Here is a 27,756-nt window from a genome sequence, read left to right on the forward strand (position 1 = left end):
GGCTGGAGCTTCAGCATGAGGCTTGCTCTGGGATCTCAGTTTGAACCAGTGTGGTCTGTGCCTCTAAACTGGAGGTGAGGTATCGAGGAGCTGTCCTTTGACCCACACATGGAAGGCAGTCAATTCTCAGAAGCCTCCGGGCCAGGTCAGACCATCCTGCCTCTCACCTTCCACCCACGCCACCCCAGAGAACAGAAACAGTGGTCCCCAGGCCCTTATGTTCATTTATTGCTCTGGCAAATACTTGCTACGTGCTCACTCTGTGTCAGGAACAAAACACTGTGTCCCGCGGGAGAGAAAGAACAGAGGTGTCATGGGAAAGGAGGTCCTTCCTAGATGATGGGGTGCCTCTGGATCCTGCACCCCTGCAGCCTGGCACGGTGGTTCAGAGGCCCTCAAGACAGTAGACTCCCTCTCAGTCTTGGCTTCATGTAGCCAGTTTCCAAGAGCAGGGACATCAGATGGCTGGGCCCGGGAGGACAGGGCCAGAGCTGAGGGAAGGGAAGGAGGGTATTTCTCAAATAATCTTGCCTGGAACTTGAGCCCTATATCTGAGACTGGTTGATTCTCCCCTGCCCCTCTGGCTCCCTTTCCCTGGCAGCTGGGAGCCTGAAGGTGTGCAGGATGCTGAGGCTTATGTACCCATAGGAGCCCCAGGCCACAATAGGACCTCCCATAGCAGGAGAAATACTCCTCTCCATTTCACTGATGATGAGAGGGACGCTCAGAGAAGAAAGAGACTCATCCAAGGGCTTGAAGAAGTGGGTGCCAGAGCCAGGACTGCAGCCAAGTCTTTGGGGTCCTGGGCTCCTCCCACAGGGTGGCTCCATCCACTCCACCAGTCAGGGGATCTGGAGGTGCTGACTGGGCTGACCTTACCCGGAGGGTCATTTTAAAAGAACACATGGGGGCGCCTGGGTGGCGCAGTCGGTTAAGCGTCCGACTTCAGCCAGGTCACGATCTCACGGTCCGTGAGTTCGAGCCCCGCGTCAGGCTCTGGGCTGATGGCTCGGAGCCTGGAGCCTGTTTCCGATTCTGTGTCTCCCTCTCTCTCTGCCCCTCCCCCGTTCATGCTCTGTCTCTCTCTGTCCCCAAAATAAATAAAAAACGTTGAAAAAAAAAATTAAAAAAAAAAAAAAAAGAACACATGAACATGTATTGGGCAGCGGTACAAGGAACATTCTGGCCATGCCCCTTCTGAGATCTCACAGGCTCCAAGGACTGCCCTAGAAGAAGGAGGTATTTCCCAGAAGGATTTCTGGAAGGAAAATCAACTTTAGCTGTAGGATTATCCAGGCTGGGACAACCTTTCTGTTTGACCCCTTGATGGCACTTCAAACCCTCTCCCTCATCTACGGCCATTGCTTCTTTCCCCAGGAGCCCCTTGCCTCCCACTTTTCTTAGAGAACTCTGAAATTTCACCAAACCATGCCTTCTCGCCCCACAGACCCGTGCACACATCTTAGTGGTAAGACGTGTCTGCATTGTAAACATCTAGTTGCTTATTTGGCAGTGGTCCCAAGGCCTGCTTTTGGAAGGGAACAGTGTCATTGCCACCATCATCAGTCAATCATCAGATGTTTATTGAGCCCTTGCTGTGTGCTGAGCATCATGCTTGATGGCATGGGGGACACTGGGAAGCAGACAGAAGTCTCTGGCTCAAGGAGCTCACAATCTAGTTTGAAAGGAGAGGAGGAAAGTTAAGAGTGCAAAGACCATGGCCTCAGTCAAGACTTGCCGCAGGGAGAGGATGGGTGACATCCCACAGACAGAGCGGATGGCATGGAAACAGTGGGATTCAGGTGGAAGAGCTGGAAAGGCAGAGGTGCTGGCCTTGGGTTTGAGTGAGGTGTGCATCTGGTGAGTGTCAAGAAACCCAGCTGAATAGAAGGGCCCGGATGGGGTGTGCAGCTCTAAGGGACGGGGTCACTGAACTTGCCTGAAATGGCATCATGGACCAAAGGGAGCAAAACTGCACAGTGTGGGAGGCTGGGAAATCTGGGCCCCTAATTCTCCACTGAGGCCCAGGGTGAAAGGTCCAGCTTGTCAATGGCTGAGCAATCCACAAAGCCTTGAGGGTAGTTGTTGGCCTGGAATGGGTGCCGTGGGACCTTGGTGATGTGGGTGTTGTCACAAACAAGGCGTGAGAAGGACATTTTCTGTAGAGAGTCCTGCTGCTTCTCAGTGAAGACCCCAGGGTTCTCCCACCAGAATCTGCAGAGACAGAAGCAGGGTCTGTCCACACAGCTCAGGCGGTGGCCCCTCCCTCCCCACTGTGCCAAAGGGGAAGGAAGGAGGTCACTGGGAACACTCTGAGGTCTGGACTAGTCCTCACACAGGACTTGTCCACATCGCAGAAGGGTCTGCTCACCCCTGCCTTCCTCACAAGGTCTCACTTGCCTGTCTCCATCACGAATCTGCTGGAACTGCTTCCCCAGGAGGCAGGCCAGGAGAGACCCCACTCGGCCCCTCTTTACCAGGGGCTCAGCAATCGCCCCAACCCAGATGTCGATGTTGGCAGGGGTCCCGTAGAGATCCAGTAACTTCTTAGCCAGCCTCTTGTTCTTCAGCACAGCATCCAGCTCCTTGAGTGTCTGGGGCTGTGAGAGGTCACAGAAGCTTCTCCAGGAGTTGTACCCTAGGGCAGAGGGGCTGATGCTGTCTCATCCCAGGAGCTTCTCACCACAGCCCCCCTTGGGGACATACCTGCCCCAGCTCTATCAGCCCCAGAAAGTCTGGACTCCTAGCCTTTGGGACGGGGTGGGCAGGGATCCATTGTTTTACACTTGCGGTACTTCAGGCATGAGAGGGCTAGCAGGTTATGTGGTGCTTACTATGGGTCCAGGCACTATTCTAAGCGCCGTAAAAATATGTAAATTGAAGAACAGAGATGTTAAGTAACTTGCCTAAGGTCACATAACTAGAAATGGCACAGCTGGGACTTGAACCCAGGCAGTTTGGCTTTTAATTACTACATTAAATTGCCTTTCATGGGTATAAAAGAAAGGTCCGATAGTCATTGGTTTCTCTCTATTGTCCTCTCTCTCTCTCTGTCTCTCTTTTTTAAGTTTATTTATTTTGAGAGAGAGAGATAGTATGAATGGGGGAGGGGCAGAGAGAGAGAATCCCAAGCAGGCTCCACACTGCCAGCATAGAGCCCAATGCGGAACTTGAACCCATGAAGCCATGAAATCGTGACCTCAGCCAAAACCGCAAGTTGGATGCTGAACCGACTGAGCTACCCAGGAGCCCCTCTATTCTCCTCTCCTGATTCATTTCAACACAGGCCCTACTGATCAGTCATCTGAATCGGCACTAGACATATACTATCTTTATCATCGATGCTCTAGGTCTGTGACTTTTCTGGGATTTTAAACTGGTTTTACAAGTCAGTTGTTGATCTCTTTTTCATTTGAGGAGCTCCAAGATGGTATCAGATATGTTCTCTTGTCTCCACATTAGGGAAAATGGAAGACGCCATTTCACAGATGAACAAAATGAATTTTAAAAACTGGTATCTCTGCCTTATGTTTTAGAATTGGTCAGATCCTTAGGGTTAATGGAAGAGAGTCCCCAGGAACCCTAGAAAGAAGCTAAAAGTTCCCTGGGCCAGGCAGGACCTCAGGCCCACTCACCGGGCATCCCGTGGTCTCGACAGCGCTGTATGTTGATGGCGGCCAGGTCGAAGCCGTGGATCTTGTGAGTGGGCTGGAAAAGCTTGCCGCGCAGCTCTTCTGTTATCATTTTATTCTGATTCATCAGCTTGGACTTCTTGGCCAGCAGGCCCCTGACCAGAGGGTCAATTCCACCTGCAAAGGAGAGCCAGAGGCCGTCCTGGGGATGTGGGTAGCATGAAGCTATCTTCCACTGCTGGCCCCTCCCCCTCCATCTGACATTTCCTCTCAGGTAAAAGTAGGGCCAGCTGAACATCACAGGTTGGAGGCCGGGAGAGAAGAGCCAGGTGCAGCCTGCAGGGTATGCTGGGGTTGGAGGGCAGTCCAGACTGCCTGCCTGGGGCCTGGGGTGGGGAAGACAGAGGCATTACTGGGGCAATGGCCTGCCTATAAGCTTCAGAAGTTTTCTGGAGCTCTAGCTCAGAAAGCCAGCTCCTTCTCCTTCCATATGTTCCCCCCCGGAACTTGGAAGTATGAGAAGAGGTGGCGGAAGCCTACAGAGAATGGCCCTGACTTGTGAGGCCTGAGGTAAAGCCAGTTGCGACACAGCCCAACCCAAGGTAAAGGGGAGCTGGGGCCAACCTTTGGCATGTGATGGAGGTAGGAAGCCCTAGAGGAGAGCAGGAAAGAGCAATTTATTTCCCAAGCTCATGAATTCTTTGTACAGGGGTCAGAGAAGCCTGAGGCAGGGAAAGCCCAGGCACCTTCGAGGCCAGAGGAGGAGAGAAAGAATAATAACTGATATATATCGACCACTCCCTGTGTGTCAGGAACCATTGTGGGGTGCTCTCACATTTATGCCACTTAATTTTTTGTATATCCTAGTGAGATAGGTACCATCATTCCCATTTTACAAATGAGGCTCAATGAGGTGAATTCACTTGCCCAAGGTCACGCGGGAAGTGCCTGGAGTCTGGCTTCTACGCCAGGCTTCCCTAGAAGCAGGCCACAGAGTGAGACTGCCCAGTGACAGTGCTTCCCCAAAAGGACGTACCCTCTTTGACCATCCTCCAGGTGTTGAAAAAGAGGGTGTGCAGGGGGAGCTCTGCTTCTGGACCCCAAGGCTGATAATTCTCATCCAGGCGGGACATGGTGGAGGGGACCTCCGTGTGGCCAAAGCGGAAGGCAAAGGTGAAGACATTGGAGATTCGGGGGTCAGCAGATTGGTTGTAGCCTCTGTATGGAGGGAGCCACTTCTGCATCTCATCACCGAGCACAATGGGTAGATAGTCCCTGAAGGTGATAATCTGGAGGGGGTGGGGATACATATCATGAGGAAAGGGTAAGAGAACACTTAAATCTCCATAGAGTGAGGCTGGAGGAAGCTGCAGCTGACAGGGATGAGTGTTCAAAAATCTAGGAGGGCAAATGGATAACATATGTGCCCATTTCCCTTCCTGTGACAATAGCAGACATTGCTAATTGATCATGACACTCTTTCTGCTGGCCGCTCGTGTTATAGATGGAATTGTGTCCCTTCCAAAGTCATATGTTGAAGCCCTAATGTGACTGTATTTGGAGATAGGGCCTATGAAGAGGTAATTAAGGTTAAATGAGATCATAAGAGTGGGGCCCTCATCCAGTTAGGACTGGTGTCCTTATCAGAAGAGAGAGAGAGAGACTAGGAAGGTACACATACAGAGGAAAGACCATGTGAGGACACAGAGGGAAGGCGGCCATCTGCAAGCCAAGGACAGAGGCCTCAGGAGAAACAAAACCTGCTGATACAGTGGTCTTGCAGCCTCCAGAACTGTGAGAAAATAAATTTCTGTTGTTTAAGCCTATTGTTAATCAGTCTATGATATTTTACTATGGCAGCCCAAACAAACCAATATGAAACCTTAACTCAAATCATCTTTAGGTAGATACTTTTCATTCCTTGGATGATTTCCTACAAACATCTCCAGCAGCAAGATTTCTGGATCCAATTTAAAAATTAATATTGAATTATGGAGATTTTTGAGAAGAAATAAAGGGAGATATCTCTCTTTAATGGTTAAAACTAAGTGCATGGGGCTTCTGGTCCCAGAACAAGTTGGAGGAGACTCATTTCCCCCTAATCTTCCACACTAAATATATGTAAACACTCTGGAAATTATTCCATAGACAACATAAATAGACTTTCAAAGCTGGAAAGAAGGTGGACTGGCTGACGACCTCAGGACTTGAGGAGTGACAGCACAGTGAGTTCCTGTATGCCCCCAGACTGAGTGCAGGAGAGCCTGGCAACCTGGAACCCCCAATAGGAATACACAAAAGGAGCCAAAGGGAGCCTGCTCTTTCTCTCCAAAGGACTGGGACAGGGGAACCCAGCAGAAACCTAGTGGAGAGCCCCCAGACCTACTTCACAACCCAAGCTCTGAGCCGTCCACAATTCAGGCTGGTGGATGGTCTGATATGCCTGCAATGGTGGCAGCAGTTAAACCCCATATCTCTCTGTTCTTCACACAACAGCCATAAAGAGACCAGGTGCAGTGGCTGCTGCTCCCCTAGAAGGTTGCTGGGCAACAGAAGGCAGCCAGGAAAGGGCCTTCCTGCCTTGCAGACTGCATCAGTAGGCACTGAATGTGAACCCCAGAGTCACCAGAAGAATGAAGCAGACCAGAATAGCACTGCAAAGGCTCAGGAAACAACTGTCACCGCGGGGGGGGGGGGGGGGGGCGGGGGCGCCTGAGTGGTTGAGTCAGTTGGGTGTCCGACTTTGGCTCATGTCATGATCTAGCAGGTTTGTGAGTTGAAGCCCTGTGTTGGGCTATTTGCTATCAGCAGACAACCTGCTTCAGATCCTCTGTCCCTCTGCCTGCCTCTCCGCTTCTCTTTCTCAAAGATAAATTTAAAAAAAATTTTAAAAAAACCTGTCATATGAACTAAAGCCCACAAAAGTATGCCAGACATACATGTTAAGCCCAAACAGACTTAAATAGGATCCTGAGTCTCCTAACATAATAACTAAAGTATCTAGGATATCATTTAAAAAATCACTCATAATGCCAAGAACCAGAAAAGCCACAGTTTGAATGGAAAGATAATCAACTGATGCCAATACCTACATGAATCAGGTACTGAGATGATCTGATAAAGATTTTAAAACAGTTGTCATAAAAATGCTTCAACAATCAATTACAAGTTACCTTGAAACACAAAACAGACCATCTCAGCAAAGAAGTAGAATTTATAAAAAAAATACTGAAACTGTAGAATTGAAAAATACTAACTAAAATTAAAACTTGTTAGGAAGACCCAGTAGTAGAGTGGAGATGACAGGGTAGAACTAAAGACAGATCAGTAGAATTAACTCAATCTAAGCAACAGAGAGAAAATAAACAAAACAAACACACAAACACCTCAAACAAACCAGAACCTCAGGGCTCTGTGGGACAATAACAAAAGAGCTAACACTCCTATTAATGGAGTCCCAGACATAGAGAAGAAAGGGGTGGCTAAAAAAGAATTTGAAGAAATAATGTCTAGAAACGTCCCCAAATTGGTGAAAGACATACACTTACGGATTCAAGAGGCTGAATGAATACCAAACATTATAAACCCAAAGAAATGTACTCCAAGATGCATTACAATTAAACTTCTGAAAACTAAACACAAAGTCTTAAATATCATCAAAGAGAAGCGACACATTATCTACAAATGAACACCAATGTGAAACCACGGAGCCCAGAAGGAAGGGGCATAGCATTTTCCAAGTGCTGAAAGAAACCAGAAGGAAGAGTAAAATAAACCTGAAGCAAACAGAATAGGCTAAAGAAGAAAAGTCTTATTAATGAGGAAAGACCTTAGACAGAATTCAACGTCTGTTCATGATAAAAACTCTCCATACACTAGGAATGGAGTGGAACTTCCTCAACCTCATCAAGAGCATCCACAGTAGATTTACAACAAACATTACGCTTTTTTAAAGTTCACTTATTTTGAGAGAGAGAGGAAGAGAGAGAGAGTGACCACAAGCAGGGGAGGAACAGAGAGAGAATCCCAAGCAGGCTCTGCACTGTCAGCACAGAGCCCGATGCGGGGCTCGAACCCATGAACCATGAGATCGTGACCCGAGCTGAAATCCAGAGTCAGGTACTTAACCAACTGAGACACCCAACCAACTGAGGCACCCCAACAAACATTATACTTTAATGGTGAAAGACTGAATGTTTTCCCTCTAGGATTAGGAAGACAAGGATGCCAGTTCTCATCACTCTTATTCAACACAGTACTGGAAATTATAGCCACTGATATAGGACAAGAGAAAAAAAACGTTTAAAAACATAGATTACAAAAAGAGAGATACAACTGTCTTTATTTACAGATGACATGATTGCATAGAAAATCTTTTTTTTTTTTTTTTAAATCTTAAGGATTCTACAAGAAGAACTCCCCAAACTGAGCTCAGCAAGGCCAGGGTCAACATATAAAAATCAGTTACATTTTTATGCACTGATAAAGAGCAAGTGGCAGGTCAGAAAAAATGTAATACCATTTATGACTTACCCAAAGAAAATGAAATATTCAGGTACAAATATAACAAAACATGTACAGGATCTGTATGATAAAAATTACCAAATGCTGATGAAGTACAGCAAAGAAAACCTAAACACTTAGGCACACTGCATTTACAGATTAGAAAACTCAATGTTGTAAAGATGTCAATTCTTCCTATATTAATCTATACTTTTGATACAATTCCTATCAGAATCTCAGCAAGGTTTTTTTTTTTTGTAGATGTAGATAAGCTTAGTTAAAAATATATAGGAAAGGGACAGACCTCGAACAGCCAAAACAATTTGGAAAAAGAATACAGTGGGAAGAATCATGGTTCCCCATGGTAAGTCTTGCTGTGTAGCCACAGTAAACACTGTGGTGCTGGTATAGGAATAGACACATAGATTAACAGAATAGAATAGATGATTCTGAGATAAATTCATATTAATATGCCCAAAAAATTTTTGATAAGGAACAAAAGCAATTCACTAGAGGAGGGATAGCCTTTTCAGTAAGTGGTGCTGAACAGTTGGACACCCAGTGGCCAAAGAAAATGAGCCTCACCCTAACCTTCACACATTATACAAAAATCAACCCCCAATGGATCATGGCCTTAAGTGGAAAACATAAAAGTATAAAGCCTTTAGGAAAAACCCAATAAAAATCTTGGAGATCTAGGACTACAGAGAGTTCTGAGATTTGACACAAAAGCCCAACCCATGAGAGAAAAAAAAAATGTGTCCTGATTGGACCTCATTAAAATTAAAAACTCTTACTCTGCAACAGATTCTGTTAAGAAAATGAGAGATTGGGAGAAAATATTTATAAGTCACATATCTGATGGAAGATTTGTATCTAGAATATATAAAGAACACTCAAAACTTAACATTAAAAGATAATCCATCTGAAAATGGGCAAAATATATGAACAGGTATTTTACTGCAGAGGATATACAGGTGGCAGATAAGCACAGGAGAAGATGTTCAACATGATTAGCCGTTAGGGAAGTGCAAATTCAAACCACAATGAAATAACACTACATACCTATCAGAAAGAGTAAAATAAAAAAACAATGACAACAAATCACGACCAGGATGCAGAGAAACTGGATGTTTCATACACTGCTGGTGGGAACATAAAATAGTACAGTTACTCCGGAAAATAGTTTGGCAGTTCCTTTTAAAACTTGAAATGGACTTGGGATATGACCCACTGCACATGGGCAGAGTTTTCCCAGAGAAAGGAAAACTTACTTGCATGAATAAATGTATACACGAATGTCTATAGCAGCTTCATTCATAATAGCTCCAAACTGGAAACTCTCCAGATGTCCTTCACTGGGTAAATGGTTAAACAAACCAGGGAATACTACTCAGCAACAAAAAGGAAGGGACTGTACACATACAACAGCCTGGATGAACCTCAGGGCAATTATGCTGAATGTAAAGAGCCAGCCTCAAAAGGGTACATACTGCATGGTTTTATCTATGTAACATTCACCAAACAGTACAGATGAAGAGCAGATTAGTGATTGTCAGGGGATAGGGACCTGGGAAGGGGGAGGGTGGATGTGGCTATCAGAGGGGGCCAGGAGGGAGTCCTGAGGTGATGGGAGAGTGAAGTATCTTTATTGTGGTGGTGGTTACATGAAACTACACATGTGATAAAATTGCACAGAGCTACACACACACACACACACACACGCACGATTGCATTTAAATCTGGTGAAATCTGAATAAGACCTTTGGTTGGTGTCAATGTTAATGTCCTGCTTTTGATGTTGTACCGTAGTTATGCAAAAACATTAGCACTGAGGAGGCTGGGTGTGTGTACTGTTTTTTTTTTTTTAAACAACTTCCTGAGAACCTATAATAATTTCAAAATAAAATGCTTAAAAAATACATGCACAGTTAATTCTAGTTAGTCAATCAGCCAATCTACAATAGCAATGGACTCTGCCTGTGACATGTGGCTTAGGTGCGGAGAATTGAAAAAGAAGACAGTCCAACTGAAATAACCCAAAGAGCTCTGCAACAGTCAGTCCCAGGAGAGACGGAGCCTTTGGTCCCAGTGATGGTGGCATCTGGGCAGGCACACTGAGTGACCAACAGACAAATGACTCTCCAACACTCTGAGTTCAGGGATTCATTTTGGGGCAGAGAAGCTAAAGAAACAAGAAGGAGGGCTGAAATAATGAGGCAGTGGGAAGGAAGCAGCGGAGGAGAAGGGAAGAGGAGATGCGGAACACAGAGGAGGTAGCTGGAGGGTGGCTGTGGGGAGAGCAGGGCTGGCGGGGCGGGGGGGGGGTGGGGGCAGAAGCTAGGTGGGTGAGGGAGGCAGTGCTCCTGGGCTTCTGTACCTGCATGAAGGCTCCCAGGATTTTCCGGGCTTCCTGGTAGAGCTTCTCTCCATCCCAGTGAGGGTTGAGTCTCTTTAGTTCTTTGGCCAGCCGGTTGTGCTCTCGGAGAAGGAGGGTGTGGGAAGCAGCCAGCAAGGTGTGCTCGGAGGCTCGGAAATCTCCTGAAAGTCCAGAAGGCAGGAAGGTTGGTTCCCCCTGAGTAGCCCCAAAACCCAGTAACTTGCACAAAGAAATACACGATAGTGCCCCCAAGGGACCCTCTCCTAAGCCCCTCCTTCCAGTTAACCTAAGGGAAGTCAAGTGGAATGGGATGGGGGTTGGGATTCAGAGGTTTGAATCTCAGCTCCACACACATGATTTTTAGCTGGGTCACTTTGGACAAGTTACTTGGCATTTCTAAGCCTCAGTCCCTGTATCTGTGAAAACGGGGATAAGAAGGCTGACTGCACAAGACTGTGCTCAAAACTACAGATGACATGAAAAAGGAAAATTTTGCTAATTACAATCCCAACTCCTTCTAAGATGGGGCAGTACAAACAGATAAGGGCTTTTGGTGGAGAGAAACTTTGAAAAGTTTCATGAATGGGAGTTTGAGGGCAGGTTCCTAGGTAGGGTCGAATTTGTCCATGTAACAATGGGAGAAGTATCTAGAGATGGGGGCCTTTGGAAGAAAGGAAAGAAGAGAGTGACAGGATAGGAGGTCAGCTAACTGGCAAAAGACCAGGTGGTCACAAGGGGATTTCTTGTGTCCTCTAATCTTTAGGAAAAGTCTATTAAAATCCCAAATGCTTGGTCTTACCGGATATTTTTGTGGAAAACAGGAAAGGGCTCAGTTTTGTATCTGGATTGATGTGAGATATGTGTGAACACAGAATCGAAGAGATCTACCCAAGAGATCTGGGCCTATGGACTGGCTTTCTGCCATGTCCAGGTAGGTGGGGCGGGGGCGGGGGTTATCCTGACAGAGTAGATTTTTGGAAGAGGAAAGGCCTCCAGGAGCCCAAGGAGGACATGAGGCCCCCAGAATGAACAGAATTGGGGGGCTTTGGTTGTGCACACGTTGTATGGAGCAGGGGCCTTGTGCCAAGTTTATAAAAAGCCTTAAAAATATGCATTCCTCTTAATCTAAAATTTCTTCTTCTAACAAATTATCTTAATAAAATTATTAAAAATGAGTCCAGGGGCGCCTAAGTGGCTCAGTCGGTTAAGCATCTGACTTCAGCTCAGGTCATGATCTCGCAGTTCCTGAGTTCGAGCCCTACATAGAGCTCCGTGCTGACAGTTCAGAGACTGGAGCCTGCTTCCGATCTGTGTCTCCCTCTCTCTTCTCCTCCCCCCTCTCCTGCTCGTGCTCTCTCTCAAAAATTAACAAACATTAAAAAAATTTTTTTAAATGAGTGCAAAGATTCATCAACAAGGATATTCATTACCTAAAAACAATAAAGTAAAAATTAAAATTAAAATTAAAATAAAAAAATAAAACACAAAAATAAAAAAAAAACAGGAAAACTAGAAATGACTTAAGTGTTTCTAAATAGGATTGAGAAAATAAATCATGATAATGTATGTCAGGGAATATCAGGCAGCCAGTAAAAATCATGCTGGAGAATATTTAATGATGTGATATATTAAGTGAAGACATCAGGTTATAGAACATAACTGATAGTATAACCCCAATTATGCAAAACAATGTAGAACTATATCTATGATTTAAAAAAACCTGGAAAGGTGGGCATTAAAAATGTTAACAATGATCATTTGTGGGTGGTAGGTTTTTCTTATTTGTGCTTCTCTGGATTTAATTGTTTTGTTTGTTTGATGGTGAACACATGTTCTTAGATTCTGTATTCATCCGGGCCCTTCTACCAGTCCTGGACCAGTGCCAGAGGCAGTGGGGGCTTGGTGTGCATTTTTCCAGAAAGCATGCGGAAAGCAGCAGCAGTAAAGCCTCTCTGGAAGCTACCTAGCAGCCTCCTGAAGTTTTTCTGGTCTCTCTCTGCTCCCAGTCCTTGGGCCCCTCTGTTCCCAGCCTGGACTCACCTGCCAGGAAGCAGGGCACTTGGGCCGTGGTGTTGATGAACTCACAGGGGCTTGGCTTCTTGATGTCAAAGGGCAAGTAAGCCAGTCCGTGGTCCCAGATCTCCTGGTTCACAGCCATGAGGCCCAGCGGGCTGCTGAGGTTTCGAAGGCGGCTGGCCAGGCTGGGCTCAGGACCGTATACAAGGCTGGCATCCAGGAAGGAGGTCAGAGCGTTAATCTGATCTCGAGCCAGGGACTGATAAGGTGGAGTGGGGCAGACGAACCCAGCTCGGAAGAAAGGCATGCACTTCCCTTGAGTCTTCACCTTGGGGTCATTGGGAGGGAACTGCAGAGAGATTGGGGGGTGGGTGACTGGGCAGAGGTGGCACAGCTGGGATCTGGCAACCTCTCCCCAGGGTGGGTCTGGATGCGGCTGGCAAAGATGCTGATGGAGCCCTCCTGGGACCCTGGGACCAGACACTGATTCCAGATGCCTCCTGCTGACACTATACATCCTGAGCCACAATGCCCTGAAGCCACTGTGTAAAAGGTCTGAGGGGAATCATTCACTCTTTTATAGCAGAGGTTCCAAATTTTTGGTGGGGAGGGAGTCCTGAGATCCCTGGACAGGGAAGCAGGACAAGCAATAGGAAAGGCTTTGTTAATAACTACTATGAACGGAGTACTTGGGGGGTTCAGTCAGTTGAGCGACCGACTCTTGATTTTGGCTCAGGGCATGATCTCGTGGTTCATGGGTCAAGTCCAGCATTGAGCCCTTCCCACACGAGTCCTCCCTCACAAACCCCCCCCTTCCATTAAGCCTCCCCCCAATGAACACTGTGATGAGCCCCTGAGTCCAAGTCTGCTTGGTATTCTCTATCTCCCTCTCTCTTGACCCCTCCCCCATTTGCTTGCATGCACTCTCTCAAAAGAAATAAATAAAAAAATTACTAAAAACAGCTACCACTTATTTATTTTGGATCTAACATGTGCTATGCATTATGCATACTTTATCTCACTTTGGTCCTCAAAAAATGTAAGGTAGATAATTCAGTTCCATTTTACAGGTGAGAAAATCGAGGCTCAGAAAGGTTAAGTAATTTGTTCCAGAACTTGTAAACAGGAAGGGAAATATATGGGATTCAGATCTAGACTGACTTCTCTCCACAGTCCGTGTTCTTTACACCACAGCACAGAGCCTTGATTTGTTTGAGTGAATAAATCACTCTCTAACTGTAAAATAAGAAAAAAATGGGGCACCATTGCAAGTGCCTCTCTCTTCCTGCTGGAAATCCCCACAAATCCCTGCTCTCACTCTGATTCATCCATCAAATTGCAGCTCTTTCCGGGAGCAGCCGTCCCAGACCCCGATGACTTACAGCAGCGTTCTACAAACTTCACTGTGTATAGAAGGAATCTCCTAGGGATCCTGGTATAATGTAGATTTTGTTTCCCAATGTCTGGGATGAGGCTTGAGATTTTACATTTCTAAGAAGTCCCCAAGTGATGCCAATGCTGCTGGGCCAGGCACATAGACGACCCGCCCCTCCCCAGAGCTTCCCAATTTCACCATTAGTGGTTACTTGTCCATTTCCCACACAGGCTCTTTGTCCTTGAGGAAAGGAACAGTGTCTTATTCACCTTTGAATCCCCAGTGCTTAGTGCCATGCCTGGCACGGAGTAGATGATTAATGTCTATTTATTGAATAAATGGATGAGTGAACAAATGGATGTGTGAGGCTTGGGAAGCCGTCAAATCAGCATTCGAGATCTACCATGAGGTACCCTGCTACGTCAGGGAGGCAGGGGTTTTGTCACCAACAGCTGCAGGGGCCTACCATGATGGGGAAGCAGTTGTCTCCCTGGATACAGTACTTGTCACACTGGGCTTTGGAGTACTCGCTGCTCCCCAGCTCGGTGTCAGGGGCAAAATCCAGGTCATGGTCCACAATTTGACCCCACTGCATGAACAGCAAGGACGTGTTTTGGTCCAGAACACCCTCCTCACTCAGGTAGCCTGCAATCTTGTTGGAAACCTCGCGGGCCTACAGATGGAGACAGAAGGGGAGGAAGGATTGGAGGAAAAAGTGCTTTGAGGAGTCAGATTCAACTGCAGTTTTATTGAACACCCAGGGTATAACAGGTACATTTAATCCCCATGACAAGTTTGTGAGGTGGGTGGCATTACACCTTTTCTGAAGGTGAGGACACTGGAGAGGTGAGGCCAATTTCCAACGGTCCTGCAGCTACAAAAGGGGATAGTAGGGATGAGACTGAACACACGTCTGCGGGAATTGATGGCTTGCAAGGCCAGTGACCTTTCCACTACGGAAAAGGGAAAACAAAGACAGGCTGCTTGTGAAGCGACAGGGAGGTGCCAGGTGTCTGGGAGGAGGAGAGGGGCTCTGGGGGAGGGGCTGCCAACTCAGAAGAGGCCAACAGATAGGACCTCCGGGCAAACAACAGCTGATGCACCCCAGGGGCCGGGGCGGGGTAAGCGCGGGCAGGATGGGGCAGGGAGGCCATCTGCCTGGGAGACCCCAGGGTATCTGGCCTGTGGGCAGCTAGGACGTGACCTCCACGTGGCTGGGCTCCGGGCTCCGCTGCCCTCTAGTGGCACTTAGGGGAGCAAGGCCCGAGCCCGTCCAAGTCTCCGCCTCTCCCCCGCTGCGGGTCCCACCTCGCACCTCCGCCCTCCCACCTATTTCTTCTTCCGTTCCGTGCGCGTTTGGTGGCGCTTCCCGTCCTCTCTGGGTTCTCCCCCTGCACCCTCCCGCTCGGGGCTCGCGCGCATCCCGGGCCCGCCCTCACCGGCGGGAGCGGGAAGCCGTTCCGCGTCCTCCCCGGCGTCCACCCGAAGGGCAGGGAGAGCCCGTCCTCGTACTCGGCGGGCAGCCAGCGCACCAGCGCCCTGTTGGCGGCGCCCAGAGCGGGGTTCCTCCTGAAACCGAGCAAGACGCGCCCTCAGCCTCGGCCCGCGCTCCGGGCTCCGCTTCTCCAAAGCCCTGGGGGACCCGTAGGGAAGGGGCGGGACTCCGCCCGAGGGAAAGGGGACGCGGGGGAGGCGCCTCTCAGACGGGGAGGGGGGTCGCTGAACTGCGTCCGCTCAGAAGGCGCGGGACTACGGCGGCCCCTTTGGAAGACGGGGAAGCTCGGGAAGGGTCCAATATGAACGGGTTCCGGTGGGCCGCAGGCCCGGGAGGGGGAGGCAGCGGGGGTTCTGCCGGGAATGGCCAAGCGGCAAAGCCCCTAGCTGGGCCGCCCCCGACAACTGCCCGTGCCCCCTCACCTGTTGTTACAGTCTCCTGTAATGGTTCGGTAAGGATTGTCCTTGTCACATTTCACCACAGGAACGGGGGCACCACAGCCCACCTCCCAAGACAGTGCAGTCAAGTCCAGGCTAGGTTCTGAAACAGAAGGGACGCCAGAGGGGCTGAGTTCTTTCTCCATTCTGAGGCACGGCGGGGAGGCAGGAAACCGAAAGCAGAGGGGAACTTACTTTTCTGGGAATGCATTTGTCTGTTTTAGGTAAGCAGTTCTCAGGTGATTTCTTGTTTAATCCTGACAACTCATTGAGGTAAGAGGTTTAATTCCCATTTTACAGATGAGAAACTGAGACCACATTGCTCAAGGGACTTGCCCAAGGCCACACAGGTAGTAACTGTGAAAGTTGCTTTGTTAGTGATTTTTTTTTTTTTAATCAGGGCATTCGAATCGACAGATCTTTCTTTTAGAACGAAAATACCGCTGAGAGGTTAAGCACATGTTAGTAGGAGTTAGTCTGATAAGACTGCTTTTCTTCTAAAGCTTCACTGACATCTAAAGTACCAAGCAAGCAAGAACCTAGATAAGGAAGATGTTGGGCAGATACAGGTACTTTTTAAAACCTGTTTATTATTGAGAGAGGGCAAGTGGGGGAGGGGCAGAGGATCTGAAGAGGTGGCTCTGTGCTGACAGGCTGACAGCAGCGAGCCCGATGTGGGGCTCGAACTCACGAACCACGAGATCATGACCTGAGCCAAAGTCAGGTGCCCCGGGACAGGTAACTTTTAAGTGAGGGGCGCTGTGGTCTTGGGAGGAGTAACATAGTGGGGCTTTACGCAGCAGAGGCTCCGTGCTGGCACAGAAAGGAGAGAGATGCTGACCTCCTAAAGCAGTCTGTGATCCATCCCGGTGCCTGCATGAAAGAGAAGCAAGGGAATCTTGCTCTATGGGGGCTTCTTCAGGGGACCATCTGTGAAGGTTGGCAGGGGCAGGGGTTCAACCCTCTGTACCTTTTGAGTCTCAGAGTCTAAAGTGATCCCTATCTCTCCCTACCTCATCCCAGTTTCCTTCTTTTGGAACTTTGGAATTTGCTCAAGTCCTAAGCCTGCTCTCTTCCTGGACCTGCTGTTTTCCCAGGAGGAACTTGCAGCCCCTTCCTCTGGCTGGGACCAAGCCCCTCCCTCCCTGACCCTCCAGAAGCTGTGACATTTGGTAGGGGTGGGAGTGGACGGGTTGGAGATCCCAATCAATCCGTCACCTCATTGTTTCAGCTCCATATTATGCAAGACAAGATGGAAATCTCATCTCCTGTGACATAATCCCAGTAAATCCCCCTGATACAGGTGGCTTACATGTCTCCTTTATGGAGACATAAAGCACAGTAGTGGTGACACTGTGGTTTGGGACAGGGAGCCCATGTTTGTTGACTTTTGTACTTCCTCTGGACAGAGGCTTTACAATTGGCATTACACAAAGAGCATGAATGTCCCCTTATTTGGAGTTGGCAGTGTGACCTTGCTGGGCTTGAGTTCCTCTCTCTGCAAACAAAACAAAACAAAATAAAACAAAACCATACTGGCACAGCTGTCCCCTCAGCCCCTCCTTGCTCTGCAAGCCCATGAATCTGAGCAGGGAGAGCCAAGCAGGTGCTCCTAATAGGGGATACAGCTTTTGGTGACTCCTGTTCACTCCTGCGGGGTCATGACCCCTTCCCGCCATCAGAGGGTCGGTGGGTTTTCTGTACCTGTGGCATTGGTCAAGGCCACTTTCTGCCTCAGTCTCTTTAAGGATTCCTCCCACACCTGCCCGTTGCGGATGGCTGTGCGCGCCTGGCCTTTGGCATGCTTGAGGTACTCCGAGAGCTGTCGCGTGGTGGGTGCCTCTGAGCTCATGGCAGCCTTTAGCCTACAATGGAGAGCGATAGGAGAGTCAAGACTGGGCCCTCCAGCTCTGAAGCTTTAGAAGGCGCGTGAAGGGATGTGTGTCTGGGGAGGAGCCACAGGGGACGGCGGCAGCGCGGGCAGGAGACAAGCACTCCCGCGCTCTCAGAATCTTTCTCATTTCCTTTCTGATGCCTCTGGAAAATCTCTTCTGGGAGGAGGAAGCTACAGTGTGTCTTTAAGCTTCGTTGGGTCTGGTTCTGAGAAAGGGCAGGCAGATGGAGGTGAGCGCTTCCTGAATTAGAATCAGAGGGTTGTAGCTGTGCTGGCTGGGTCAGAATTAATTAGAGAAACTTAAAAACACCTAAGCCCAGGATGTCCTGACTCAGACTGAGGAACTCCTGTCATGTAGGAGTTTAGAAATAACAAGAGAATTCTAGAGATAACAAGCCTAGGGGCCTTCAGTTCTTCCCATGGAAACATCCTTAACTGCAGCTAGCCCTGGAGTTAGTGTGGAGTTTGCTTCGATGTGGGCTGTAGCATCCAGCCTCTTGCTGACCATTTTTGGGGCAAGATGTTCAGCCTTTTTATTCTTAATTTCCCATGTGTAAAGGGAGAAGCCCAAATCCCTGCTACTAAGAAGTTTGGGACAAACACAGAGATGACTGAGTGCAAGGTGGTGTTAGGAAAGTGCTTCCATGAGAATCCACCACCCCTTCCCCGTGCCTCAGTCTCCACACATGTGGGAGGAAGGGTTCCGTGGGATGATATCTATGGCTCTGAGACTCTGAAACATTGGAAGTTGCTCAGCTTCTCACAAAAGACAGCTCTGCTTTTGGGGTACAGTTCACTGGCTGCAACAGCTGGCCTGATCTATAGGTTAGGTTCTTAACTATTTCCAGGGTGAGGGGGCATGGTGTCTCAGTCTGAGGGACTTCCTGGGCAGGTGGGACAGGGACAAGGATGACTGGGATGATTGCGCTCTACTCGGCAGGCCTACCCCCGACCAGCCTCCCCCAACCTCAATTAAAAAGACCCAAGACAGTAAGCCAGACTGTCTTTTTGCTGCTGTTGCAAGAGACTGTGTGGCCCAGTGGCCAGGAGGGCTACACTGTCCAGTATGGTAACTTCCAGCCACAAGTGGCTATTTAAATGGAACTTCATTAAAATTAAATTAAATGCAGTTCCTCACTGGTACTAGCCACATTTTAAGTGCTCAACAGCCACACGTAGTTACTGGCTCCTGTATTGGATGGCCCGATACAGAAAACCATCACAGAAAGTTCTGTGGGCCCGTACTCACCTGGAGTTGGGGCTTAGGAAGCAAGATTTGAACATTGGCTGGTTTGACTTGTGACTGCCACTTACTAGTTATGTGCCCTTGGGCAAGTTACTTAACCTGTCTGTACCCAGCTTCCTTATCCATAAAATGAAATAACGACATTTCGTTGAGCCATGCTATTTGATCATTTTGACCTCAAAAACAAGCTATTTCATGTAGTTCAATTTAGCATTTCATATGGTTTGGGGGAGGAAGGACTGTAAAGCTCCTTGAGCTGTATCTGGCGTGGAATACACACATGTGTTAGCGTCAGCGCCACCGTCCTCATGGGCCAGGGCCCAAAGGGTCCCCCACCCAATAAACAAGGTGCGCTGCTGGGCCTTCCAGGGCTCCACCTGGGAGGCCCCACGCAAGGTTCTGCGTGCTCCTTCCTTCCTCCTGTGCCCTGGGCTCTGCGTGCTTCCCCTCCTGAATGCGGGATCCCTCCTGCTTTGCTCAGGGCTGGGCTCCGTGGGATCAGCCAGGGTTTGGGAAGAAGTCTTTACCCATCTCCAGGCCTCCACCCTCATCCTAGCCACCATCGCCTTCATCCTTCATCTGGACGGCTGTAGCAGCCTCCTGACCAGGGCCCCGCCCCACTCCCCATCTCTCTCCACCCCCTGCTGTCTGTTCCCCACAGGGCTGCTGGAGCGCACTTAGAGTGAAAAGCAGACCATGGCACTCTGCTTACCCTGGGACATGGATGAATCCATCTGCTTATTGCACACACACTCCTATTGTGGTGCCATCACTGCCTGTACCTAGTTCCAAAACATTTTCATCACCCCCCAAGGAGACCCTATACCCATTAAGCAGTCTCTTCCAATTCCTCCCCTGCCCTCCTCCGCCAGCAACCTCTAATCTGCTTTCTGACTCTATGGCCCTTAGCGTCCACCTCTCTGGCCTACCTGCACGGTGTGCTCCTCCCTGTCTACCACCTCCACCAGCATTGGACTTGTTTCGGTTTCCCGAACACCCTAAGCTCTTTCCCGCCTCAGCACCCTTGCCTTTGTCCTTCCCAGTCCCTGGGATGCTATCCTCCCAGCTCTCTACATGACTGGCTGCTTCTCATCCTCCATCAGGCTTCCCTGATCCCTGGGCCTAGAGTAGCAACCATCGCTTTGTTTATTTCCTTCATTGGATTGTTTGTGTAACAAGATGGTTATGTGTGATTCTTTATGTCTCCATGAGGCCCCTAAGTCCAAGAACTAACCAGTAGGAATGAAGTCCAAAGCATGGCTGGTCAGTGCACAGCTTGCAAAGGAGGTAATGAACACTGATTTTGTGGCCTTTACTGTATCCTTACCTTGGGGCTATAAAAGGATTGAAGTTAAGGAGGGAGAGAGAATTTTTGTTTGGAGATAGTTACTGAAATACCAAGTACTTCCCTACTGCCACCATGGGGCTTCCTCTGTGCTTTAATTCTAGTGATAAGGGACTTAAGAGGTGGGCTAGAGTCATGGCCAGTGGCTGATACCTGCCCAAAGAGCCTACAGGAGTGGAGGCTGGCACCACGCACTTAATAGAGTAAGCCAGACAGGGCCACACTGCACGGGATCTGTATATCCTCCAGCAGCAGGGTGAAGCTTGTAGTCTTCTGGAGCCTGCTTAAAAGGCACCTGGCTCAAGAGGGTGTGGGGAGGTGAGAAAGTGAGCCAGATGCTTCTGTACTGAAGGTTGGAGCTGTAAGCTACTGGCCAGAAACTTCTCTGGGTCAGGGAGCCGGCAGCAGAATCTCTGAGACAGCCAACAAGTGCCCAAGGTGGGGAAGACCTTCTGACCCCTTCAGGGCACTAAGTTGTGAGGTGACTTTGACCTTGCCCTTTGCTATCTCTCCTCCACCCCCCCTCCCCCCGGCTTAACCCTGAGGAGTCAGAAACCTGTGTTGGGGGATTGGGAAGAGCCCAGGAAGGAGGAACTAGCAGACCGTGCTCCATTTCTCATTATAAACCTAATAAAGCAGCTCTGAGCCCAGGGATGTAGGAAGCTCTAGGCTTTGTCTTCTTACGCTGACATTTAAATTCCTGAAAGGATACTGTTCTTGGGACTAGAAGTGGCTGGAGTACCTCTTGTCTTCTAAAAGTCAAAAAAAAACAGTTATGGAACTGCTTAAAAGTCATTCAAGGGCCAAGGAGGAAGGAAGCCCCAATTCTAGTGCAAAGGGACAGCAAGAGGAAGGAATAAGGTTGTTTTCTGCTCAACACAGTGGTTATTCTTGTCTGTATGCCTCTAGCTTGATGGGCATCCCGAGAGCTGGGACCCAGTCTTCATTGCTTATTTCAAAGATCCCAGCCCCTAACATGTGGTTCGAGGGTGGCTGACTCTGCTGGTGGGCTGTGGGGTCTCCAAGTGCCCTTGGATCTTTTTATGGCATTGGGGTGCTGCGCCCCCTAGCTGCTTTGGGTGTAGTTGCTGACGGCTCACACCTGTACCCTTCTTGTGTGATTACTGAGCCAATCCTTGCTTAACTTCCTTCTTTGACCTTTCCAGCTCTGCCCTCTCACTTCATTTACAGCTCTCCCAAGAGTAATTCTTAATTAGTCACCTGCCCATGAATCCATGTCTCAGGTTCTTCTTCTAGGGAACCGGGCTTATGTCAGTCAATATTAGTTGAATGAATGGAGAAATTCTACCAACAGGCTTTCTGAGACTCTGTAATGCATGACCCAAGGAAACATCCAGCCATGTGGAAGAAAGTGCTTCCAGGATTAGGTTAGGCATCCTCTTCAAGGTAATTTACAGGCTAAGGATTTTAAGACTCCTATTTGTCACACACTCAGAGTTGGGGGGTGGTGGTAGCACAGTTTGGATGATTGCTTTCTCACTGGCTTGTCAGGGCTGGCCTAGATGTGCTCGTCATTAACCGGAAGCGTAGCAAGGGAAGTACGCTGTGTCTGTGTCTCACGTACCTGGTCCTGGAATCCAGGAAGGCCTTGTTGACTTGGACCTTGACCTGATTCACAGCATCAGAGATGGCAGCAGTCGTGGTGGCCCGTGCTTGGAGGAGGAGGGACAAGGAGCAGAGTATCTGACACCATTCCTTTGAGATACCCTCTGCTTCTGTCTCCCTCTTTCTCAGCCATTGCCCTCACCCCTCAAATCCAAGCAGGCAGAAGATTGAGATTAGGAAACATTCACAAGAATCCTCAAGGAGAAAAAGAATAGAATGGGAAGAATGCTCTCTGATCCTTGATAAGATGTCAGAATTGCTCTTCAGAGGTCCACTAGAATACCCAGGGATGGGATTAAGGTGTGTGACCATTCAGGTTGGCTTGGGCTACTGGGCTGTGGGGATTTTTCTGGGTTTTGGTGAGGTAGACACGTAAGTGTCCATCAAAGGGCTTAGCTGATCACCAGGGCCCTGAGGTAGAGAAGGAGTGGTAGGAATTCTTGTTCTCACTTGTATTGGGGTCTGGAGCATGGGAGGTGGGGTGTGGTGAGTTAAATGGTGTCCCCCCAAAATACATGTCTCAGAATGTGACCCTATTTGGAAATAGGATCTTTGCAGATGTAATTAATTCAGATAAGGTCATAAAGGTACAGGATTAGGGTGGGCTCTAGATCCAATGACTGGTGGTCTTATAGCAAAAGAACACACAGGATACACACAGAGAAGTATGTGAAGAGAGGCAGAGATTAAACTGATGTAGCTATAAGCCAAGGAGTACCAAGAATTGCTGGAGCCACCAGAAGCTAGGAAGAGGCAAGGAAGGATTCCCTTCTAGAGACTTTAGGACCCTGCTGACACCTTGACTTTGGACTACTAGCCTCCTGAACTGTAGAACACATTTCTGTTGTCTTCAGCCACCCAGTTGTGATCCTTTGTCACAGCAGCCCCAGGAATTCAATATGGAGACACTTACCATTTGTGGCCAATGCTGCAGCCTGAAGCAAGGTCAGGAAAGCTAAGAGGACTGAGAGATGGAGGGCTTGCATTGCTGAAACGAGACCCAGGATCGGATGTGAGCCTTGTAGAGCCCCCATGGGAGGGACGGAGTCACAGAAAGGGATGGTAAAGCATAAAAAGCCCAGGGAACAGCAGATGCCCTAATATTGGAGTAGAGGTGGGGAAACTACAATAACTTAAGTTAGCATCAATCATCTGTGCAGACCCATGCCTACTATTGGGAGACATGGAAAGAAGCAGGGCTGGAAGGGAAAGAACTCAGGCTTCAGGGTCAGGAGATCTGGAGTTAAAGTTCTGCATTTCCTACAACTAGCTCTGTGACATTGGGCAGGTTACTTAACGTCTCTGGGCCCCTGTCCTGGCACGTGAGGGCCAACTGATACAGGATGTCTGATTCTGCCCTGATAGCCTGTGACCTGAGATCCTGTACCTGTCTTGTCACAAGTGTGAGAAATGCTGTTACCAAACCTGGAACAGGTCTTTGGAGTTCCCCTCCTTCCTTCCCCTGGGGATGTATTGTATCCGGGGAGCATGCCTGAGAAGCAGGCACTCAGCTCCTCCCTTCAGAAACCAGCAAGGGCTTCTACCCTTCCTCAAAGAGCCAATTTGATGGGAGCACATGAATGAAAGTTGTGACAAAGGTCAGGGCTCCCCTGGGCCCACAGCTGTGCCCCAGGCTGCCTGGAGAGATTCCAGATCTTAGATTAACCCCTTCATTGTGAGCTTTAACCCTGAATGTAAATCATCAGACAAAAATACCTGCAGCTTTGTTGGCTGATGAGGGGCTTTGGGGGGTAGAGTGTTCATGAGGTTTGGTGGTATACAACCAAAATACCTTTAAAAAAATGTTTATTTATTTATTTTGAGAGAGAGAGAGTGAACATAGGAGCAGGGGAGCAGCAGAGAGAGACAAGGAGACAGAATCCCAAGCCGACTTTGCACGGTCAGCGCAGAGCCTGATGTGGGGCTCAAACTCACCAACTGTGAGATCATGATCTGAGCTGAAATCAAGAATTGGATGCTTAACTGACTGAGCCATCCAGGTGCCCCTGAACCAAAATATGTTTTAAGGAGATTCTGGCTCCAGCCCCAGGAAGCACCCACGGCATGAGATGGAATGATCATTTGTTTATATCATGTTCTCGACAGGCCCCTCAGATTTCACAGGTGGGCATGGGTTCTTCCCTTAGTGTGCATTCACTGGTTGGATTCCAGAAACACACCAGGGAGAACATCTCAGATTGGCTGCTCCCTCCATATCTACTTGAAGCTTCCTAAGAGAAATTGTGGTTCTGGAGCTTTGCCTGAGAGGCCACCTAGGTGGTCTTATGGACACCCTCTTGGATACTCTCCCCTTGAATTAGGCCAGTCCAGAAGAGGACTATATCTGGACCAGGTAATTTTGGTCTCCGCCACACTTCCCCAGTCTTTCCCTCTGTCCTTTTATGATTCCTCTAACAATTTTTATCTTGTTGAATGTACTTTTTGTAAGCTAACTCTAGAAAAAAAGGCAAGGTATGAATAAGTACCTCTCTGGCCAAGATTCTCCTGGGCACTTTCATTTATTTCCAAGAGTTCTCAAATGGCTTAACCCTCGATGGGATCTTGTTCTTACACTTCTATGATCCCGAGTAGAACCATAGTCTTCCTCTTTGTAATTCGAGGAGAACATTGAGCCAGCCAGAAATCTTCCCTTTCAGGCATATAAAGGGCATGATGGGTTTGGAGTAAAATGTATCATTGATATATATTTTTTTTAATTCTGGTAAAAACGTGTAGTGTAATATTTATTATCTTAACCATTTTTTAAAAGTTTTTATCTATTTATTTTGAGAGACAGAGAGAACAGGGGAGGGACAGGGAGAGCAGGGGAGGGGCAGAGAGAGCGGGGAGGGGCAGAAAGAGAGGGAGAGAGAGAATCCCAAGCAGGCTCTGCACTGACAGCCCCAACTTGGGGGCTTGAACTCCAGAAACGTGAGAGCATGACCTGAGCTGAAATTAAGAATAGGACAATTATGGGTGGCCCAGTTGGCTAACATCTGCTCAGGTCATAATCTTCTGGCTCAGAAGTTTGAGCCCCACATCAGGCTCTGTGCTGACAGCTTCAGATTCTGTGTCTCTCTCTCTCTCTGCTCCTCCTTTGCTCACACTTTGTCTCTCTCTCTTCCTCAAAAATAAATAGGATTTATTTATTTATTATTTATTTATTCATTAAAAAATACATTAAAAAAAAAGAGTAGGACACTTAACCAACCGAGCCACCCAGGCACCCCTGTTTTAAACCATTTTTAACCATACAGTACATAGTAGTGACAAGTATATTCATATTGTTGTACAGCAGATCTCTAGAACTATTTCATCTTGCAAAACTAACTCTATACCCACTAAAGACCAACTCCCTTTTCCTTCTTCCCCTAGCAACAACCATATCATTGATTTTTAAAGAGGGCTGATGGGCACACAAGTATTCATTATACTGCTCTTTCAATGACTGATGTATTTTGTAATAAATTACAAACAAAAGTAAAAGGTTAGTCTATGAAAAAAGACATCATCTGAGATAGAGGAAGAGAAATATCATAGTTGAAGACATGACAGTTGAGAAATCTAAACAGGAAAATCAACTTCCATGCTCGTTTCTCTTCTCCCTTCCTTGGACCCCCTTCCCCCTCATACTCCTCTCACTGGGAAGGCAGGGAGAGACCTCAAGGCCAAAGCCAAATTATTTTCCATGTCTTGGCCAACTTCCCTGGTATGTGTGAAGGAAGGATGTGGGACAGAAAGCAGAGCCAGGCAAATGAAAGGTTATGCCACTGCGCTGGAAAAAAAGGTATGCTAAAAGATCCTGAAGGGACACTGTCTGCAGCCAGAGCCAAGCAGGGTGGAGGGTGGAAGACATAGGGCTTCAGGTGTAAGAGGTCACCAAGAGGCTTCTGTGATGTTTGGATATTTATCCACATTCTTATCATCATGCTCAGTGCAGAAATTATTTCCCAAGCCCTTTGGTTTGCAGCAAAGCCTGGGGCCTTCTCTGGGACATGAAGCAATATCCTGAGACAGAGTCATAGCCTCTGCCCCTCTAATGGCAGGGCTGGTCCACAATTCCTTGCCTCTATTCACATCCTCTTATGCAGTGCTCTCTCTGCCTGATGAACTATTCGTTCTTCAACAGCCAGGCCAAATTTTGCTTTCTCTGTGAAGTGTAGCAGATTTCTCCACGCAAAGTTAGGTCATTCATTTTTCTGTCCTCCCATTGTACTCCACTCATATCACATATCACTGTTTTCATGTCTGTTTCCCCTATCAGACCATGAGCTCCTCAAGGGCTATGTCTTATTTTTGTTTTTTCCCATGCCCAAGCCTAGTGTTGGTACATAATAGGTGTTGGGTTCATGCTGAATAAATGAAACTCCAAGGGCAGAGAAGTTCAGCATCTGGAAGGTACAGAGAGTCATGATGGTGACAGTCCCTTAGCCCACACATTAATGTGCCTACTAATCACCTGGGGACCTGATTGAATGCAAATTCTAACTCAGAAGGAAACAGAAGGGCCTGAGAGCCTATATTTCCAACAGGCTCCCAGAAGATGCTCCTGCTTCTGCTGGTCTGCAGTCCACACTCTGAGCACAAAGGCCTTCCAGAGTCTGGCTCTCAAACTTGCTGAGAAGTCACCAAGAGGGGCTTCAGGAAAGCCTGAGAAGGGAAGGAATCAGTGGGATTCTTTTCCATGAGTGGCAAGAGCTCTGTTGAGGGTGGTAGGATGAGCCATAGGAAAACTAACAAACACACCATCACCCCCAAAAAGGTTCTATTTGATCTTTTGAGTAATGCCAGGATCAAGAGGAAAATGGTCAAGAGGAGAAAGTTCTTATCAAGATCTCTTATTTTTTTAGTTAAAAAATTTTTTTATACTAGGCTTCATGACCTATGTGGGGCTTGAACTCAACCCTGAGATCAAGAGTTGCACATTCTACCAACTGAGCCAGCCAGATGCCCCTATCAAGATCTTCTTAGAAGAAACAATCCCCTACTTCAGCCACAGGGTTTGGGACACCCAATCACATAAAACACAATATGATTCAACCACTCCATTCTTCCAAAATGAAGACCATCTCATACTGCTGCAATTCATATACCTGATTGAGATTCAGGTGTCCACAAGAGCATTGAAGACATATGGGACTAGGCATTCAGGGCTAACTAGATGTTCAGATATGCTATAAATACCAGGCATAAGATGCTGGAAACAAGATAAAGATCTGAGAGCCCCATCTTAGGAAACTCTTAAAACACTGTAAATTTTCACTCTAGTTTAGAGGTTACATGATAGCAATCTTAAGAACACCACTTGGAGCATCATTCTGTTATTATTTATCCCCAACTCTGTGTGTTATCTCTTGGGCCTCAGTTCCTAAAGATGGTGGATGAGAGGTCTTATGGTACCTTCCAGCCCTAAGAGTTTATGATTCTGTGACTGTTTTCAGACTTGGAAAATCTGCCTTGCCCACATGGATTTAGTCACATTCTCCTTACACCAAACAGGAATGATCTGCCATTGTGGCAGCCAAATCTGGCACCAGAAAATGCCCACTGAAGACAAGTCCAAATGCAGTACCAAGCTTTCTGAGAAGCCTTTAGGAAATTTCATCAACTTTGCAGAAATCATGAAAGATTAAAATTAATGGGTCTTACCTGCCAAGTGCCTTGGCCTCTGGTGGCAGCCAGTGGAGTTATTCTGTTAGGAAGAACTGGTGTTTTATAGCTTCCACCAAGAATTTATTTCTGGGAAAGGCCAAGAAGGGAGATTTTGAGGGACTGAGATGGCTTGGAGGTTCAGCAGGAAACACCCT

At 47.9% G+C, this 27,756-nt stretch overlaps 1 protein-coding gene across 1 annotated transcript; it reads right to left on the reverse strand.

The window, feature by feature from the left end:
- Positions 1-1,208: 1,208 nt before the first annotated feature.
- LPO (lactoperoxidase) lies at positions 1,209-27,756 on the reverse strand. Its single transcript, XM_027034219.2, has 13 exons — positions 27,599-27,756; positions 22,863-22,937; positions 21,909-21,996; positions 17,543-17,703; positions 15,824-15,941; positions 15,346-15,475; positions 14,373-14,579; positions 12,556-12,880; positions 10,516-10,676; positions 4,669-4,921; positions 3,636-3,809; positions 2,401-2,638; positions 1,209-2,214 (listed from the first exon to the last, which is right to left on the reverse strand). The coding sequence occupies exons 2-13, from the start codon at positions 22,933-22,935 to the stop codon at positions 2,007-2,009; spliced, it is 2,136 nt and encodes a 711-aa protein (XP_026890020.2). The 5' UTR covers positions 22,936-22,937; positions 27,599-27,756; the 3' UTR covers positions 1,209-2,006.

Source organism: Acinonyx jubatus, chromosome E1, assembly GCF_027475565.1.
Source record: "Acinonyx jubatus isolate Ajub_Pintada_27869175 chromosome E1, VMU_Ajub_asm_v1.0, whole genome shotgun sequence".
Classification (NCBI taxonomy): Eukaryota; Metazoa; Chordata; class Mammalia; order Carnivora; family Felidae; genus Acinonyx; species Acinonyx jubatus.